The 19,901-nt window shown below is 36.9% G+C and overlaps 1 protein-coding gene and 1 non-coding gene across 2 annotated transcripts; both read left to right on the top strand.

Annotated features, from left to right (window-relative positions):
- The first annotated feature begins 2,694 nt into the window (after positions 1 to 2,694).
- On the top strand, positions 2,695 to 3,399 carry LOC108213158 (uncharacterized protein At1g76070). The gene has a single exon (XM_017384916.2). The coding sequence runs from the start codon at positions 2,695 to 2,697 to the stop codon at positions 3,397 to 3,399; it is 705 nt and encodes a 234-aa protein (XP_017240405.1).
- A 16,226-nt stretch (positions 3,400 to 19,625) lies between these two features.
- LOC135151798 (small nucleolar RNA R71) lies at positions 19,626 to 19,732 on the top strand. The gene has a single exon (XR_010290717.1). It is a non-coding gene; the product is annotated as a small nucleolar RNA R71 (small nucleolar RNA).
- Positions 19,733 to 19,901: the final 169 nt, after the last annotated feature.

The raw sequence follows: 19,901 nt of genomic DNA on the forward strand, positions 1-19,901 counted from the left end.
GTTAACATTTTGATTGACATTATTATATTAAAAATGGGTAAATTATCAAATATGTCACTTACTGCGTCTAAATATATCAAGTGAGTCACTCATTACAAAACTGACTCAAATGAGTTACTCGTTTGAAAATTTTATTAACAACTTAATAAATAATTTTTGTTATTTAAATGTATAAACCTGCATTTTTGTGATGTGATTTATGTTATAATTTGTAACTGTGATTTGAGTTTTTGATCAAATCGCGTGAGTTGTTTGCAGATTTAGTTAAAAATCGTACCACGATCACCCGTACACGGTATGATGATTTTATAATATATAAATAAGTATATTACTATTTTTTATAATAATCGATATTTAGAAAAATAATAATTATATTATTATATGCAAAGATAAATAAAATGTGACCTGACTAAATTTGACATTTTACTCCATTCTATGAGGAAATGATTCACTAAATAATATCGTGCATAAATTTATATTTGTAATATTATAGTTATTTACAAAATCATTGTCTTAATTTTCTCAGAAAATATTATAATCTTTTGTTTATTATTCAAATAATTGTTTTATCTCATTTAAAACGTAATATGTCCTGCTTGGTAACTTAAATGTGTATAAAATCGGATTTAGATTCTATTTAAAATGCATGATATTTAAATATTATTATGAAACTGATAATTTAAATAACATCTCAAATCTTCTTCTTCGGAAATTCAGATTAAAATAGACGATGTCAAGCACGATCCGAGTTAAGTTCACATCGTGTATAACATGAAATATGATAAGAACATCACGCACACAAAAAAGGACATATCAGTGAACGATATGATTGTTTGATAAATTTTGAATTCCAGTACACGGTTCTCTGATACCAGGAATACGATAATTTGACTGTTTTTGAGAAAAAATTGCTACATATTAAAAATTACCTTTTAATCTTTCTCTCAAATCTTAGTCAATAAAACTTGATTGTCTCTCCTCATATTAATAATAATAAATGAATTTAATTTATGAATAAATCATCTAAATTAAATTATTTATTTATTTATTGTGCGAAAAAAATTTGGAATAACTTTTGCAGCATTACTCATTTTCTAAAAAGAACCAGAATACAGCAGGGGGATGCAGGACTTCGTTTCAAATTTTTTATGCTCGAACAAAGACCTGCCACGTTTTTTCTTTGTCAGGAATGACCAGCCATGTTGAACACGTTGCAAATAAAATTGTTTGATTTTCATTTGTTATTATGCTAGGAGTGTTTTCAACTTTTTTAATATGCAAGTGTCATGTTTTTTCTACCCGGACTCATCTAAGTCTACATTAATTATCTGAAAACATGTTAGAACGCATGTCAAAAATAAATAGAATTGATGATAGTTAAATTAATAATTTAATCAAAATTAACTGATATTTTCAAACAATATTAGAAGATAACCTCTGTCTGCTGTTAATTTTAATCTTTTATACATTATTTATTATCGTTCAGAATATTTGTCGAATGCTGCTATTGTTTGAAATATATCAGTTGTCAAATGTCAACAGTGATGAACTCTGGAACTTTCAGAATTTAAAAGATAAAAATTTTGTAACAATACTTGACATCAGCCGGAAATTATAGCATGTTAACTAAAAAGTATAACATATTAACACGTAAACTTTGAAATAATACAGGATTGAATTTTTCTGAAAAATTGGTTTCCACACTCCTAAATCCCAATTGCTAGTCTTCAAAAAAAAAAAAAAAAAAAAAAAAATCCCAATTGCTAGTCCGACAAGTGATGCGCCACATGCAATCATCTACTAGCAAATGTCTTTTGTTAGTCAGAGATTTCCGTTAGCTGGAACATTTGGAAATTTTTGTGAATGCAGTTAGCCACCCACTGTTGGCCTCAAATTTTTAATTCGTGTCGTCATTGTACTCGTATTGTTTTTCATAGGCTTTCAACCCCCGTTGATAAGCCAATATTATACAGGCTATAGTGCTCCATCTTCATTATTCTAATAAGCCATAAACCCAAGGTTCTAATCCTCATTTATCAATGAATTAATCTTCGCATACATATGGGGAACATGTGATTGTGACCCAACAAAACAACAAACAAGGCAATAATAATAATATTATTATTATATGTAGTAGATAGCCTTGACGAGTATCATCCTCGTCACCTTGTTTTATGTAGTTGTTTTTAGTTCTATTCTTTTGTGTGGGGTAATTATTAATCTATTATAATCTATATTATTTTGACCATTTACCTTCATCAGTTACAGATATTCTCTTTTTCGTAGTTTTATATTAAGTGCCACGTCCTGCCCAATACTAACTAGTGATTTATAATATATATAATATATAGTTAATTACAATAATTAAATTAAATTATTATTTATATACAAGAGTAGATAGAACATGTCATCAATGAATTACAGTAATTTATTAATTCAAAATTAATTATTAATTAATCAATGTTATAAACAAAAGAAGTCTACAGAACTTGCGCTGTTGCGCAAGGCAACTGCATGCCGTAAACAAAATTAAAATAAGAGAGTCCAGCTCTAGCGCGTGCTTTGTTTGACTCGAGTTCTTTCCGTGACTCTTCCGTTTACTTACAAAATCAAAGCCCTCTGTACGTTAAATTCTATTTTAACAACTAGCCACTAGCAGAGCAGTTCAGTGTGGGAGAAGCTAGATTTGATCTCATGGCCGAGAAAGCAGCACCCACAAAGACCAAAAACAAGTTCCTGAAGCTTTTACAGAAGGCCGCAACAGCTCCTCTGAGTCCAAAAAAACCAAACCGATCTTCACAAAAACCGGTAAGTAATGCTCCGATCCACACGATTATTCCAGCCGATGCACTCCGCAGCAAATCACGAAACTGGAGCTTCGGGGCCCGCGAGCCAACTTCACCGCAAGTCTCGTGCATGGGGCAGCTCAAGCACAAGAAGAAGCTGTGTAGCATGATAAACAACAAAAGCTACGTGTTGCCGCCGTTGGATCATCTCAATCTGATGGTCCACACTCCTAGTAAGGCAGTGGAAGCTGATCTCGAAGGTGATAAGAAAAAGAAGAAGCCCTTGGCTATCAAGAACATGTTTTCGAGAATACCGTCTCGACGAAGAAAGAGCGAGGCTACGACTGGTATTACTGAGCATAGATCATCTGCTTCGTCTTCGTGTAGTTTGAGCCAGATGAGGCGATTCTCGAGCAGCCGAACCTCGTTGAATAATTTTGATTGGACGGCCGCGCAGATTGCTCCGGTGGATAACGAGGGAGTTAAAGATAAGATTGGTACGTGTGTGCCGAAGGTAATGCTGGAATGTAAAGAAGTGAGTTTTGAGCCGAGGAAGGATGTTAGTTTGTGGAAGAGAAGGCCTATGGCTCAACCTGCTCCTCTTCAACTCTAAACCCTAATTAGTTAGTATCTTGATCTTCTAATCAACTTCTGGATGTTCTGGTTAGTTTTAATCATGGAATTATGGTTAATTTCTCGTTATGCTTGGGTTTGTAATCGGTTAGATTCGGCCCAAGTAGTGTTGTATTTGATGAAGTTAAAGCTTGTTAGTACATAATCAATTGACTGTCAACAAGTTTAGGTAGATTTTTTTTTATGCGGGAATAAATTTAGCTTAGAGCCAACACTCTTGACTATTTACGTATTTGCTGTCAGAAATAAAATAGCCTCGCAAGCATCGAAATACTCGCTTATCGACAGCAGAACATGGTTATTGTGTTTTCTTTATGCCAATTTTGTAGACCAATAAGTTGTTGTATCCACCACTGGACCACGTACAACAAGACTTTAAATTAGTTTATCAATTTTCAGCTAAAATTAAGAAATACAGGTGATAACGGGCGGTTTGATCATTAAGACTTTATTCGAATTATAGTCCTCGTGTTTCTCTTTGATTCCGAGATACTAAAATTAAAGGTTTACCCAAAATATTTGCATCCTTTCTTCAATTTTTGAATAAGGTTTCGATATATTCAAAAAAATCTTTACGGGGTCGCCTTCATGCTTGTTTACAACTCTTCGAACCTACGGATCTCGGATTCGAAGGACCCCGTTTCACTACACGTATACCCCACCTATGAATCACTTACCTGTCTGTCCCTAATTTCGTGTCCTCCCACTTACTCTATTGTCATTGATCACCGGATGGCAAGCTCTCGCTTCCCCGAGGACTAATCCCCAAGGGAGAAAAGAAAAGAGTTAAAGAGGAAAGACCAAACTTCACTAATAATTTTCAGAATTTTGATGTACGTTTCTTATATCTGTAAAGCTCTATTAGTAGTTGAACTTTCTTTTCTATTAGTATAATAATAAGTCTACATTAATAAAAAAAGTAACAACAGCACACATATCAAGCAATATTGCCCAAACAATAAAACGCACATACTTCAGTCGGTTTGCATTATCCTCTTTAAACTTGCGTTTTGCTAATTTTCTGAATGAAGGTTTTCATCGTGGATGATCATTGTTTGTCGGCTCATACTGCCAAGTTTTGTAGAGCGACTGTTATTCTACGGAATTCCGTAGGATTTTAAACAATTTTAGTTAAAAAAAATATTTTGAGAGTCGACTGCTTAGTTAGATCTAACTGTCATTTATTCACTTTTCATATATTTATCTCCCTCACCGGTTAAACTTTTTTCTCTCTTCTATATACTCGTATCCTCTTATTTATAGATTATAGAGTTGGATGTGTCAAGTGTTGTGGTCTGAAAATAAAATAGTTCTTCATTTAGGGACCGGTATTGTATCATGACTTTTGATGACAAATTTTGGGAGATTGACTTTAATGGATTTTATAGACTTTTTAATGACTCTCGTTGATTTCTTAAGATTTCAAAAACAATTCACGACTCCCGAGACAATGACTTTTAAAAACTTTAACGGACTTTTTTTTTTTTTACAAATTCATAACTTTGAAATACTTTAATAGACTTTTATTAAAATCATAAATAGCCTCTCTGAAACCCTCTAGACCTTTTGCTATACCCTCTCGATCTTTTGCTATACCCAAGTTGGGTGTATATACTATAATACTGTATACTGAATCATATTTACAAACATAATGTTAATTGTGACCTTGTATCAGATTTTCGTATTCACTTTTGATACTATAAATTTACGGATTTTAGAGTTCGAGAATTATGTGTTTTTCACTCTTCATATTTAATAATGATGTGTTTTGATAGCATAAACGGACTGATATAGCTCAAGTATGTAGAGTTGTTGGAAGACTGATCATGTTACCTTTAATACTGCAACATTTTTGGTGTACTTAAGTAGTGCTTCTCGTCGATACAGAATTCTGCTTCACTTGATTCAGTCACTATATGTGGATTGTTAGGCTTGAAGGTGTACGGATGTTTAATTGGTAGGTATGGCCTTTGCATGGCATATATGCCTGGTAGGCTCTGAATGTAGCTGAATTTTCGTTGTATGCTTATAACAAGATTGAGATCTTGGACAATCTGTATAAATTAAAAATCATGAGTAGAAGCAAGTAGATCTATATGTATGTAAAAACACAGAATGATAATGGAAAATCATAATAGAGAAGAAAATGAACCTTTTTCACAGAGGATGAATTGGAGAGACTTTTCACAGAGGATAAACCCTGGGTTGGAGCGACCGGTTAATTGAGGGAAGATAAAAGTCATGTCAAATCTTTTAAGAATGGCCTGGCAATTTTCTGAAAAAATATATGCAATTTTTCATAGAAAGTCATTAAAAGTCTATCAATTATATATTTCCACCAAAGTCATTGATATATTGAATAACAACTGACTTTTAATAACTCTTTAAAAGTTGTAATTCAATACCTCAAATTTTGAAAGACTTTTTAGTAATCCTGATACAATACCTCTTTACTTTTAAAGAGTATTTAAAAATCTTGATTGAATACACCTAGATTTTAAAAGTCAATAAAAGTCATTGAAAATCATGATACAATACCAGCCCCTTAGCTTGTTGCTTGTTTTATAATAAGAGGGGTGTATTCGATTGAGATTTTAATGGATTGTTTTTAGTCTAAGGATTTTAATGGATTGTGTCTGATTTTGATTTTGTGCGGATTCTTGATAAAATGTCGCAGAGTTGATAGGATTTAAGCACAATGCTTCAAAATCCCATTGATTTTGATGGGATTTCAAAAAACTTAAAATACACTGAAGAATGCCACAAAATCTAGCATTTTATGAAATGCAAAAAAATCCATCAGCATTTGAATATCATCAGATTTTAATGGATTTTAAACAATCCCAATTGAATATCATCGGATTTTAAAGCATAATTTAAAATCCCAATTGAATACCACCAGATTTTGTAGCATAGTTTGAAATCCCAATTGAATACCTCAAGATTTTAATGGATTTCAAACAATCCCAATCGAATACCCTCGGATTTCATGAATGCAAAAAAATACTTTAAAATCCCAATCCAATACACCCCTCAAAGTTCCAGTCTGTGGATTTGTTCTTAGTGAGCATTTTGATTTAACAAAACCATTTATTTGTAAAAAATTAATTTAATTTTATGATAATCTGTTCTTCAATAATTTTTGGAAACTAAAAGAACTGAAAAGCGATAAATATTGATAACCAAATCCAAAAGAACTGACTTTTTTCTATAAAAAATCATAATTCGAATAGCAAAATTTATGTATCTATATAAACCTAATTTATGAATACAAACAAATTGAAAAAAAGATCTTTTCTGCCCTTCCACTTTTTTCTCAGTACATACAAACCTCTGTCTCTTATGGTCATTTTCGTTTAAGTTGGATGCTCCAAATAAGAATGGGTCAAACCCGACTTGAATGCAGTTCTTTTTTTTTTTTTTTTTTTCAGATTAACCGGGTTAGCCCGTATACAGTTGGATCAACACGTTAAACAACTGGAAAACTAAATATAAAATAAACTGGGATTGCTTTTTCAGAAATGGGTGGAATTTTATTAGTTTCTTCATCCTCGCCGTCATCAGCTGACTTGGGATCTTCGATTTGGACTTTCCGGCGCGATTGGTACCACGATCAGAGCCTACAGATTTCGACCACTTTAAGCTTGTATCATTTGTTCATCACGTTTTTAATTTTCCCCATTTTTGCACTTATGACATATACCAGCTTCATTTGGTATGTATCTCTTGTCCCTATTCTGATGATGCAACCCTTTATTCTTTTATCATATCATTCTGTTTCTTTTCTTTTTAAGTGATTCAGAATATTGTTGTTTATATTGTTTGTAAGAAAATTGAAATCTTATGTGATTTATATTTTTGATTTGTTATAAATCACAATATGTTAGAACTATGTAACATCTTGGTCGGTGGTGGTGCTGGTGGTGTAGCGGTGGTTTTACCGGCGGCAGAATCCGTTACGTTTTTGAATCCATAATTATTATGAATTTGATTTTTAGGCAATAATTCTTTTTTTTAAATTGGAGTGGCTTTAATTACGGATCCGTTTTGTTGACTATTTATTATTGGACTCTATTAGCATCAATTTAAATAGTTACATTTTAAATTGTGATTGTGATTGGATAAATACTTTTTATGAATATTCAATACCATTTATGAGAGTCATTAAGAATGACTTTATTGTGCCTTTAATGGCTTTATTGTGCCTTTGATGGCTTTTTGTTCCACTTATGGATGCCATTTTTATGGCTTTGTTTACCATTTTGTAGATCATTATATTTAATATATTTAATTACATTTTAAACTTTGTTTTTATTCCTCACTTAAATTTTAATTTTCATGTGTCTAACCAAAGGATAATCCTTTGGTTAGAAATTAATTAATATTTTTATATTATTTTATTTTCTATCTATTTTTGTTATATATAATCTTTTGTTTATATATATATGCGTGATTCTCTTGTATATTGATTTATGTTTTGTTTGATTTGTTTTTTTTCAGGATACTTTGGAAGCGAGCTGTTTTACGGGACTTATGGGTTTTTCTTTTCTAATTCATTTAAGCTTTATTGTCTAAGCGTCCGGAGTTATGCTTGCATGACTTTCGGTTAGATGATAAAGTTTCTTGAAAGAAAGAAATCCCGGATGCGGTTTATTGTATCTCCATACAATTCATCTACGAATGTAGACCTTACAAAAAAAAACACGTTAAACAACTTCATCCAACTAATCCCACCATTTTAGCTACCATGATTTTATGTATCAACATTAATACCATGATTTTATGTATCAACATTAATTCAAAATTCAAATTCTGGTTTTGGAACTGAAGCCATCATCTCTTTTCGTCCGAGGATAAGCAAATTCCATGGGTGCATCTGGTATGCTTAAACAACTTTGTCAATGTTTCTTTATGTTCATGTCTTCCATGATTTTCACGTGTAGTTAACAATCAGGTACAAATGGGCATATACCCGACTGAAATTTCTAAAACAGCAGCAGTTACGATTTCAAAAGTGATTCTAGTTACATATCCATGATTATAGGAACCGTTTAGTGCTATAATTTACCCATGATTTCAAACTCTGCACTTATCAAGGACTTTGAATTTTGATATCTCTCTTCTCTTCAAGTAAGTATTTTTTTATGAGCAAAAAATGTATGATCTATGTTCTTTCATCTTGCCGTGCTTCTGGACGATTACTGGAGTTGTTTTCATCTTTGTTTTATTGACAAACAGGTTACAACGTAGAAGGAGGTATAAATATGTTTGTTGGCTACTGCTAAACTGATGAAAAGTTTTGGTGTTTCTTTGTAATTTAGGAAGCACACATATTAAATTTGAGGTATAGAGATGTTATCACTAGACTTTTGATTAGGAAAATTGTAGTTTGTACATAGAATTGTGATGTTATACCATTAATCTTTCTTATAGTTATTAGTGTATCTTTTCTGCAGGTACATGATATATGCCCCCAAATGGGGTCAGATTGTTTGTCCAGGGCATCCATGTATGTTAATTGCTAAATCCGGCCACTGTAGTATGTGTTTTTGGATGTGCTTAACTACATTCCTGTTCAATCTACGAAACTTTTCTTTCAATTTTTCAATTTTTATTTTGATGATGAACTTCAGTTTGATTTGTTTTTATAACATGACTATATGTGCAAGTTGATGGCGTTATAGACTGTAAGAAGTTAAAGAGTCCTGATATTTTATAATAGATGTTCATCCATTTAGGTGAAATGAGATTTGTTTTATTACTGGTGGTGATTGATAATGGTATCCTCCAAATCGCACTGTCTAATCTAGATGGCATAGTCATGGAATACGATCTAACGGCGTTGACAATTTACTTGAAGTTTGAATGAAGAAGATAATGGAGGGTAACTGATTAGTAATTTTGCATTGTCTTATAATTTTCTTTTGTATGACAGAGCAAGATGTTTCTGAGTACAGGAAGAGCTTAGCCATCCGTGTTTCTGGTTTTGATGTGCCAAGGCATGTCAAGACATTTGAGGACTGTGGATTTTCAGTTGAGATAATGAAAGCAATATCTGGACAAGCATATGAGAAGACTGCGTCAATACAATGTCAAGATTTTCCAGTTGTGCTCTCCGAAAGAGATATTATTGGTATAGCAAAGACTGGTTCAGGTAAGACTGCTGCCTTTGTGCTCCCTATGATAGTCCATATTATGGATCAGCCTGAGCTTGAGAAAGAAGAGGGTCCTATTGGAGTTATATGTGCACCTACTAGAGAACTAGCACATCAAATATATTTAGAGGCCAAAAAGTTTTCAAAATCCAACTGAATACGTGTGTCTGCAGTGTATGGTGGGATGTCTAAACTTGAACAGTTTAAAGAATTGAAAGCAGGAGGTGAAATAGTTGTTGCTACTCCAGGGAGGTTGATAGACTTGCTAAAGATGAAGGCTCTGACAATGTCCAGAGCAACTTACTTGGTTCTTGATGAGGCTGATCGAATGTTTGACCTTGGATTTGAGCCACAGATTAGGTCCATTGTTGGTTTGATTATGCCTGATCGTCAAACATTACTCTTTATTTTATTTGTTTTAACATAACATCTTTAATATATTACATTATGTTAATAAATTTAAATACATTTTGAATAATATTAAAATATATTAAAGATATATTAGTATCTTTATTTTATTTGTTTATTTTATTTAGATCGAAATGTGATGCACGAAAAGGAGGTGGCAAAAGAGCAAAAGGAAGGGGAGGAGGCGACAATCGAGGCGTGCGTGGGGTGGACTTTGGTCTGGGTATTGGATATAATGCAGAATCTAAAAGATCTCCATCGCATGTTGTTCCTGGTCGTTCTGCAGCTGTGAACTCACTAAAGACAGGGATGACGACACAATTTAAAAGCAGTTTTGTTGCTGCTTTATCTGGCACCCTTAATGCAAGGTTGAGTAATAGTTCAGGCATGCAAGCTGGCAACAGGGTGTTGCGTGGTTTTGTGTCGGGTGGTTCGGGGAGGTAGGCATACTCCTGCAGCAAGCAGTTGTTCGCAAAAATCTACACGCAAGCGCACGTGATCACAAGTAATATATTAAGTTCGATCCCACAGAGACTGGTGAATTATGAATACGCACCTATGCAACAATGTATGATCAATTATCACTGCCAAGACAATTAACAAGGATTGGTTTCTTTTATACTAATAATTAAAATTACTAATCAAATTCAGAATAGGAAAACACATGGGATTCTAATTTCATTATCGAATTCATCTAGAATTGAAATTACTAAGTAACATGCGACTGTTGATCCTAATCAGACAACACGAAAGTAATACATGCCAACTCTCGTTGCACACATATCATACCAATCAAAATCCACAATTAAGATAGAAATCTCATGGACACCAACAAAGCTCAGACCCTATATCTCTATAGCGGTAGTGTAAGCAGAGAGGTTTAATAACAAGTCGTCTATCGTGATTACATAGGGTGATAAAAATAGTTCAAGTCTACCACAAATTATGTTTCATTCACATAATCCTATGTTTACATGGCATAGTTCTAAATTCGATCATCCACTCTCGCTTCAGAAAGAATTAACAAACAACTTAGAAGTTAGCTACGCTCCTAAGAAGAATAAGCACGGCTCATGCAAAGAAATCAACGTACGTCACAAAATCAAGTAATTAATATTCGTTACTAGATTACATCGATAAATCCATTAGAATCCCATGAAGGCGGTTAGTTCATAATCGAACTAATCGACATCATGGGTTCTAGTGAAAACATTATAAATAAAAGACAAGAATTAAATGGAATAAAAATGCTTGAATTAATAATAAAGATCACACGTTACAGATTGAAGTTCACGATTTCGCTCGAAACTGTCACTTCCTCGCGAAGAACGATCTAATACAACTGATAATGTGCTTGAATGATTAAACTGAAACTACGATATTGTTCTCTACTAAACTTCTTACTACGACTATGAGGCTAGGGTTTTTTTACACACGAGAAATAAAAATTACATTGACTAAGTCAACCGGGCCTCGACCGCTGCGAAAATCCATCAGAAAAGCTGTAAAAATCGGCCCGGGGAATTTCTGCGGAGCGCGGCCGCGCTAAGTGTAGCGCAGGCGCGCTAGTCACCAGATGTAGCGCGGGCGCGCTTGGCACTAGCGCGGGCGCGCTAGTGTCTGTGATGACAGCCTCGTTTCTTCGTTTCTCGCTCGTTCTCGCGTGCATGTCCTTCCTCGCTTCTAGTACCACTTCCGTAGGTGATCACGGTTGCATTTAGCATATGCAACAAGCCCTTTAAACCCCTAGATAGCTCTAGTGGACGAGTGTGCTCTCGTGAGGGTTTGTAGAAGATATACCCACAAAATCCCAAGTCGCGGTGAATCCATAATTCTCTATTCTTGCAAATAATGCACCAAAACCAACCTAAAATGATAGAAATTCACTTCATCACCTCAACTCGTGACCTGCATAGAAAAACAATAAAAACACATCAAAAGACACTAAACACTTAAGTACAACCAACCAATTTAAGTGGAAATGAAGGCCTATAAGTGTGTATAAATACCACTTATCACACCCCCAAACTTAAACTGATGCTTGTCCTCAAGCGTCACGACACTATACAATAATACAATGCAATGCATGAATGCAACTACGTGATGAATGAGTGAACTATGAAGTAATTGCCTTGCAAATTTTTAATACCTCAGATTGTGCTAATGTTCTCAACTTTCATCTCTCTTGCTACCAAGTCAATTACTCTTCTATTTACAAGTGTGGAGTGCCCGTGTGTGCAAGCATGCTCTTTTATTGAGACAAGACAAAAACTACTACTCCCACAGAATCCCCATCAAGAATTGTAAAAGTTATAAACTAACACCCCGTCACTCAAGTCCAACTAAAAGCCAAGGTCCCAAAGAATGTCCACACCCTTCTATTTTATCCACTATATATATATATAAATTTTTTTTTTTTTTTTTTTTTATTGGTGATTAGTTGCTCGGTCTAAGGTTAGGGCGCTTCGCAGTGTAAATGCGTTACGAACACCATAAGACTTCACTCACCAATTATTCACTCTATTTTAGTGGTTTATTTAACCGTGCAATGGTTGAGATCCCTAAAGATTTATGCACTAGTACCCATGTAGCGAGCGTTGGGTCAACAATCCCAAACCACGAAGGGCTTTAGGTTGTTAGGCACAAAGTCCCCTCAGACTTAATTACTCGAGTACTAATGAGCTCAACCTAGTTAATTCTACCACTTATTTTTTTTTTTTTTTTTTTTAGTGAATTTATTTACTACTATTTTTTTTCTTTTTCTATATTTTTCTTTTTAAGAAAGGTATATCTACTCCTTAGTTCCCCCAAACTTAAGATTTACAGACCTAAGCTGAAGGATGCTCAATTCAATCCTAGAATTCATGGAATTTCGTCTAAATCCTATCTCAAGAACATATGTGAATTACAATTTCCAACACAAGCAATTTCCAAGTACTAACCTAGCATTGCAATTGAAACTACTAATCGAAAACTACGCACATAACTCATCATAGGCAATTAGCTTGGCTTAACTTCATAATTCATGCAAATGCTCGTGATACTAACTACTACCATTATCTCTACACATGTAAAAATAAAGAAAATATGAGAAAAATTAGAAAGAAAACGTGAGAATAAATCAAAGCAAAATAAAATAAAATAAAAACGTGAACTACATGAACTAACTAACACATGCAATAATAAAAAAAAATCTATCTAATAATATGCTCTTCCTTAGATTACCACCCCCAAACTTAAAATTTTCAATGTCCCCATTGAAAGTGATAAAAAGGCTAGAGCACCCACATACCTACTCGGAGTCCGAGTCCTCCCCCTCCTCTGCTGGAGGTGAATCTGGTGGAGGATACTGCATCCCTGCTCCGAATACTGGCCACTGAACTGTGACCCCCTGTGCCTGAAAAGCACTACCTAGAGCCTGTGTCATATCAAAAGCAAACCTCTGGTGGATGTCATGCATGGCGTCCATCCGTCTCGCTAATCGGCGAAAGTGGACATCTCCCATCGGTTCGGAGCTCCTCTCCGTCTGAGAAGTACCAGCTCCAGAAGCTCTAGGCTGCTCCCTCCTAACAAACTCGGGACGTCCCCCTGGCATCTCATCATATAAGTACCCGAGGCCTCGAGGGTGGGGAACTCCTCCATCCCACTCTGTCATCCGACTGATAGCCGAATGATCAATAGGTGTCGCTGGCAACTGTAATTGCTCGTTGGATGGCCAACGAACACCGCTCGATCGACAAAGCTTCGTCACAATTGTGCCATATGGAATGGCACCAGTAGTTCCTCCCTGTAAGAACCTCAGAATTCCCTGATGGATAACATGTGCTAGATCAATATACTTGCCCGAGACAATCCCAAAGAGCAGAATAGCTCTTTCCACTGTTACCTCATGCCCATGTGAAGATGGCATGATGTTAGCACATATGAAGGCGTTCCACGCCTTCGCATACCGGTTCAACCCGGCTGCTGGAAAAGAGACATGTGCCGGCAAGGGAGGTTGTGTCATCTTCCAAGCTGTATCCGGCACACACAAATCATACACCAATCGATCAAGATCAACTGGATCATCATCAAACCGGCGTTTAGCACGCCCAATCCTCTCAACCACCCAATCTTCTTCATTACGGCGCCTGGCACGCCCCCCAATAACTCTACGGATCGCATCCGCACTATAATCTACCCGGATTCCCCGTACCACCGTGAATCCATCTCGGTTCTCCTTGGCATTAGCATAAAACTCTCGAACAATAGCCAAAGGAACCGCCTCCGGAGCCTCGCAAAAAGACTCCCAACCCCGCTCTTGAATCATGTTCAAGAGCTCACCATCCTCCGCCGTGGGTAAGAATCCCCTCTCCTTAACTAACGACTTATTCATAAGCCGTTGAAACTCGGTTCGCGCACCATCCGAGGTGAACTCAACCTCACCCATCGAGGAAGAATCGCTAGATGCGGGGGCTTGGGTGCTCGTTCCTTGTGATCTTCTTGCTCTTTTGGGTGCCATTGGTAGAGATTATAGTTGCAAGAGGTGTATGTGTATTGGAATTGAAAGATTGGATGAAGGTTGTGTGTATGGATGTGTATATATAATTTAGGGTTTAGAGAATTATAATGGGATTTGGGTATGTGTTTTGTGTTTATATAAGGATTGGAGAGTTGAGCTAGGGTTTTATGGGATGTATTTCGGGCTAGGCATGCAAAATTAGGATTGTGGGCTTTTAAAAACGAAAAAAAACTATTTTTGGGGGAAAAATCCGCTGGTCCGGCAGTCAGTAGCGCGGCCGCGCTAAGTATAGCGCGGGCGCGCTGTGCAACTTAGCGCGGTCGCGCCTGACACTAGCGCGGGCGCGCTAGTGTCTGACACCGGAGGCTGAAATTTTTCGATTTTTGTGTTTTTGGGGTTTACAATGGTACAATGTGGTTCCAATGCGTGGGTTGCCTCCCACGAAGCGCTTGTTTAACGTCGTTAGCTCGACGTGAAGTCCAGAATTACTCTGATTCTGATTGAAGAATCGTTGTTTGTACCTCACGATTCACGTTTCCGCCAAAGTAAGGCTTCAACCTTTGACCATTAACCTTAAATGATTCATCCGGTGATTTTGCATAGATTTCTACTGCACCGTGGGAGTATACCGTCTTGACTGTAAATGGTCCTGACCAGCGTGACTTGAGTTTCCCTGGAAACAACTTCAACCGAGAGTTATACAATAACACCAATTGACCAACCACAAACGATTTTTGTATCAGTCGCTGATCATGCAATCTTTTCACCTTTTCTTTGTAGAGTTTGTTATTTTCATAAGCACGGAGGCGAAACTCCTCTAACTCATTGAGTTGCATCATTCGTTTCTCTCCAGCTAATTGTAAGTCGAAGTTCAACTTCTTTAGGGCCCAATAAGCTTTATGTTCCAACTCAACTGGTAAGTGACAAGCCTTGCCAAACACTAACTGAAATGGAGAAGTACCCAACGGTGTTTTATAAGCTGTTCGATAAGCCCAAGCAGCCTCATCTAATCGTAAGGACCAGTCTTTCCTAGAAGGGTTAACCACCTTCTCCAATATGCGTTTGATCTCTCTGTTAGACACTTCAGCTTGACCATTCGTTTGAGGATGATAAGCAGTAGCAACCCGGTGATTGATATTATACCTAGTTATCAAGGTTGTGAACTTCCGATTGCAGAAATGAGAGCCTTCATCACTGATAATGACTCTAGGGACCCCGAAACGGGTAAAGATTTGTTTTTGAAGAAATTGCAAGACCACCTTAGCATCATTTGTAGGTAAAGCTTTTACCTCCACCCATTTAGACACATAATCCACTGCTAATAAAATATACTGGTTGTTGCAAGATGAAACGAACGGTCCCATGAAGTCAATACCCCAAACGTCAAATATTTCGACTTCCAAGAGCATTTTAAGAGGCATTTCATTCCTCCTAGATATATTACCTGTACGTTGACATCGATCGCATCCCAACACATACTGATGAGCATCTTTAAACATAGTTGGCCAGTAAAATCCTGCTTGAAGTACCCTCTTTGCTGTCTTTTCTCCGCTGTAATGTCCTCCATAACCAGTGGAATGGCACTCGCGCAAAACTCCCTCAACTTCATTATTAGGGATGCACCTTCTGAGAATTTGATCAACTCCTTGTTTAAACAAAAAGGGTTCATCCCAAATATACCATTTCACATCGTGAAGAAATTTCTTGCGTTGAGCATAAGAGAATTCTGGAGGAATGATCTTACTCACCAGATAATTTACAATGTCAGCAAACCATGGCTCTTCTGCATCAACTCCAAACAACTGTTCGTCAGGAAAGAATTCATTGATTAGAGTGTTGTCTGTAGTTTGTTTGCTGTGATCTTCTAGTCGGGACAAATGATCTGCTACCTGATTTTCTGTGCCCTTACGATCTTTAATTTCCACATCAAATTCTTGGAGTAATAAAACCCAGCGAATTAGTCTTGGTTTAGAATCTTTCTTTGATATGAGATACCGAATAGCTGCATGATCAGTATATACCACTACCTTTGTTCCAAGAAGATAAGACCTGAACTTCTCAAAGCTAAAGACAATAGCTAGAAGTTCTTTCTCAGTAGTAGTGTAGTTCAATTGAGCATCATTCAAAGTTTTGCTGGCATAATAGATAACATGAAACACATTATTTGCTCGCTGGCCCAGTACAGCCCCTACAGCATAATCACTGGCATCACACATTAATTCGAATGGTTTACTCCAATCAGGTGCAGTGATGATAGGCGCTGATGTCAACTTTTTTTTTAAGATTTCAAATGCTTCCAAGCACTTCTCATCAAATTTGAATGGAATGTCTTTCTCTAACAGATTACAAAGGGGTTTAGAAATTTTTGAGAAATCCTTGATGAATCTCCGATAGAAACCTGCATGACCAAGAAAGCTTCGGATGCCTTTGACTGAAAGTGGTGGAGGAAGATTTTTAATTGTTTCCACCTTCGCTTTATCAACTTCTAGTCCCTTGGCAGATACCTTATGCCCCAATATGATTCCTTCTTGCACCATGAAATGACATTTTTCCCAATTGAGAATCAGATTAGTTTCCACACATCGCTTAAGAACCATTCTCAGATTCGTGAGGCATTCGTCATAAGATGTTCCAAACACAGAAAAGTCGTCCATGAATACCTCCACATTGATGCCGATCATCTCCGAAAATATTGCCATCATGCACCTTTGAAAAGTGGCTGGTGCACCACATAAGCCAAAAGGTACTCTTCTGAATGCAAATGTACCATAAGGGCATGTAAAGGTTGTCTTTTCTTGATCCTCCGGAGAGATAGCAATCTGATTATAGCCAGAATACCCATCCAATAGGCAATAGAATTCATGACCAGCCAACCTGTCAAGCATCTGATCAATAAAAGGCAGAGGGAAGTGATCCTTTCTTGTAGCTTTATTCAGCTTTCGGTAGTCCATGCAAATCCTCCAACCAGTGACAGTTCTAGTTGAGATAAGTTCCCCTTTTTCGTTGGCTACTACTGTCATTCCCCCTTTTTTAGGCACACACTGCACTGGACTCACCCATGAGCTATCTGAAATTGGATAAATGATACCTGCATCAAGCCATTTAAGAATCTCTTTCTTTACAACCTCCTTCATGATAGGATTTAGCCTTCTTTGTTGTTCCACTGAAGGTTTGCTTCCTTCTTCAATGAGAATTTTGTGTTGACAAAAGGAGGGACTGATGCCCTTGATATCAGCTATGGTCCAACCAATCGCTGTTTTGAATTCCCTTAGCACCCTCAAAAGTTTTTCCTCTTCCTCACCTGACAAGTTAGATGCAATAATCACAGGAAGAGTAGAACCTTTGCCAAGAAAAGCATACCTTAAGTGATCCGGTAGTGGTTTAAGTTCAAGTTTAGGTGCTTCGATTACTGATGGCTGTAGTGGTTTGTGATCTTCCTTTTGTTCTTCCAAGCCAAGAGATTCGACAGGTGGTTCAAAATTCCTTCCCCAAGGTGATGAGTTAAGATGATGGATCTCTTCCAATTCTTCTTCACTGTCCCATTCCTCATCATTGGTAAGGATTACTTCCAATGCATCATTCTGTAGAACCCGCTGGCTATTAGCTTCTGTCGTAGTGTCTAGCACATCCACACTGAAACAAGATTCCTCATCAGTTGGTAATTTCATTGCATTGAATACGTTGAACGTGACAGTTTGATCTTGTATTCTCATTGTGAGTTCCCCTTTTTGGACATCGATTAATGTTTGGCCAGTGGCTAAAAATGGTCTACCCAAGATGATAGGAATCCTTTTGTCTTCTTCAAAATCAAGAATCACGAAGTCGGCTGGAAATATTAATTGATCAACTTTGACTAGCACATCTTCAATTATACCCCTCGGATATGTGATCGAACGATCAGCCAACTGTAAAGACATATTTGTTGGCTTGAGCTCTGGTAGGCCAAGTTGTGTGAAGATAGATAGAGGCATCAGATTGATGCTAGCTCCCAAGTCACACAAACACTTATCAAAGGAGAACTTCCCAATAGTGCAAGGAATAGTAAAACTTCCCGGATCTTTAAGCTTAGGTGGTAATTTCTGTTGAAGTACAGCACTGCATTCCTCCGTTAAAGCCACGGTCTCTAACTCTTCAAGCTTTAGCTTTTTTGAAAGAATACCCTTCATGAACTTGGCATAACTAGGCATTTGCTCGAGTGCTTCAGCAAACGGAATGTTGATGTGAAGCTTTTTGAATACTTCTAGGAATTTACCAAATTGCTTATCCAGCTGCTGTTTTTTTAACCTCCTAGGAAATGGAGGTGGTGGATATACTGGTTTTGACATCGGAGCAGCTGCAGGAATAGCCTTATCCTTTTCAACAGTTGAGTTGGTGCCAATTGTATTTGAAGGAACTTCTGCTGGAATTTCTTGCGGTTCATCACCCTGACCTTGTACCAATGTTGAGGTAGGCCCTGTTGTAGTTCTTCCAGATCTCAGCGTAATGGATTGGACTTGCTCTTTAGGGTCCCTCTTACCTGGTACTTCTGTATCACTAGGGAGATTCCCCTGTGGTCTGCTTAGTAAAGCATTAGCTAACTGACCAACTTGTGTCTCCAAGGCTTTTAAAGTTACTGCCTGACTCTTGTACATGAGCCTTAGCTCTTCCATGTCAGACCTTTCGTTAGCTGATTGCCCATGATTCTGAAATCCCGGAGGGTGATATGGCTGTTTAGGCGCATACTGTTGTGAATTTCCAGCTTGATTATACTGTTTAGGTCCCTGTTGAAATCCTTGTTGAGGCTGATTATAACCCTGATTATTACTCCAGCTGAAATTCGGATGATTTCGGTTGCTAGGATGATAAGTAGCTGGAGCAGGCTGTTGAATTCCTTGGTGAGCCAGAGAATCAACTTTCATCGTGAGAGCCTTCAGTTGAGCTGCTATAGCTGTAGACGTGTCAAGATCAAGAATTCCGGCTACCTTCCCTTGAGTAAGTCTTTGAGTGGGGTTCTGATATTCATTAGCAGCCATCATTTCAATGAGATCATAAGCTTCTTCATAACTCTTTGCCCATAGTGCACCTCCAGAAGCAGCATCAAGCATAGGTCTGGATTGAGGTCCAAGACCATTATAGAAACTGTTTATTTGCATCCAATCCGGCATGCCATGATGGGGACACTTCCTTAGCATCTCCTTATATCGCTCCCAGGCTTCACAGAATGTTTCTCCTGATTGTTGAGAGAATTGAGATAGAGCATTTCGTAATGCAGCCGTCTTTGCCATGGGGAAGAATTTAGTGAGAAATTTCTGAGCTAGATCTTCCCATGTAGTAATCGAACCAGATGGTAAAGAATGTAACCATCCCTTAGCCTTATCTCTCAGTGAAAATGGGAAAAGTCTTAGCTTTACAGCTTCATCAGAGACGTCATTAAATTTG

The sequence above is a fragment of the Daucus carota genome, chromosome 3, assembly GCF_001625215.2.
Source record: "Daucus carota subsp. sativus chromosome 3, DH1 v3.0, whole genome shotgun sequence".
NCBI lineage: Eukaryota > Viridiplantae > Streptophyta > Magnoliopsida > Apiales > Apiaceae > Daucus > Daucus carota.

Excerpts from the sequence above, each read along its gene's own strand:
- LOC108213158 (XM_017384916.2), top strand. The coding sequence starts at position 2,695 with ATGGCCGAGAAAGCAGCACCCACAAAGACCAAAAACAAGTTCCTGAAG.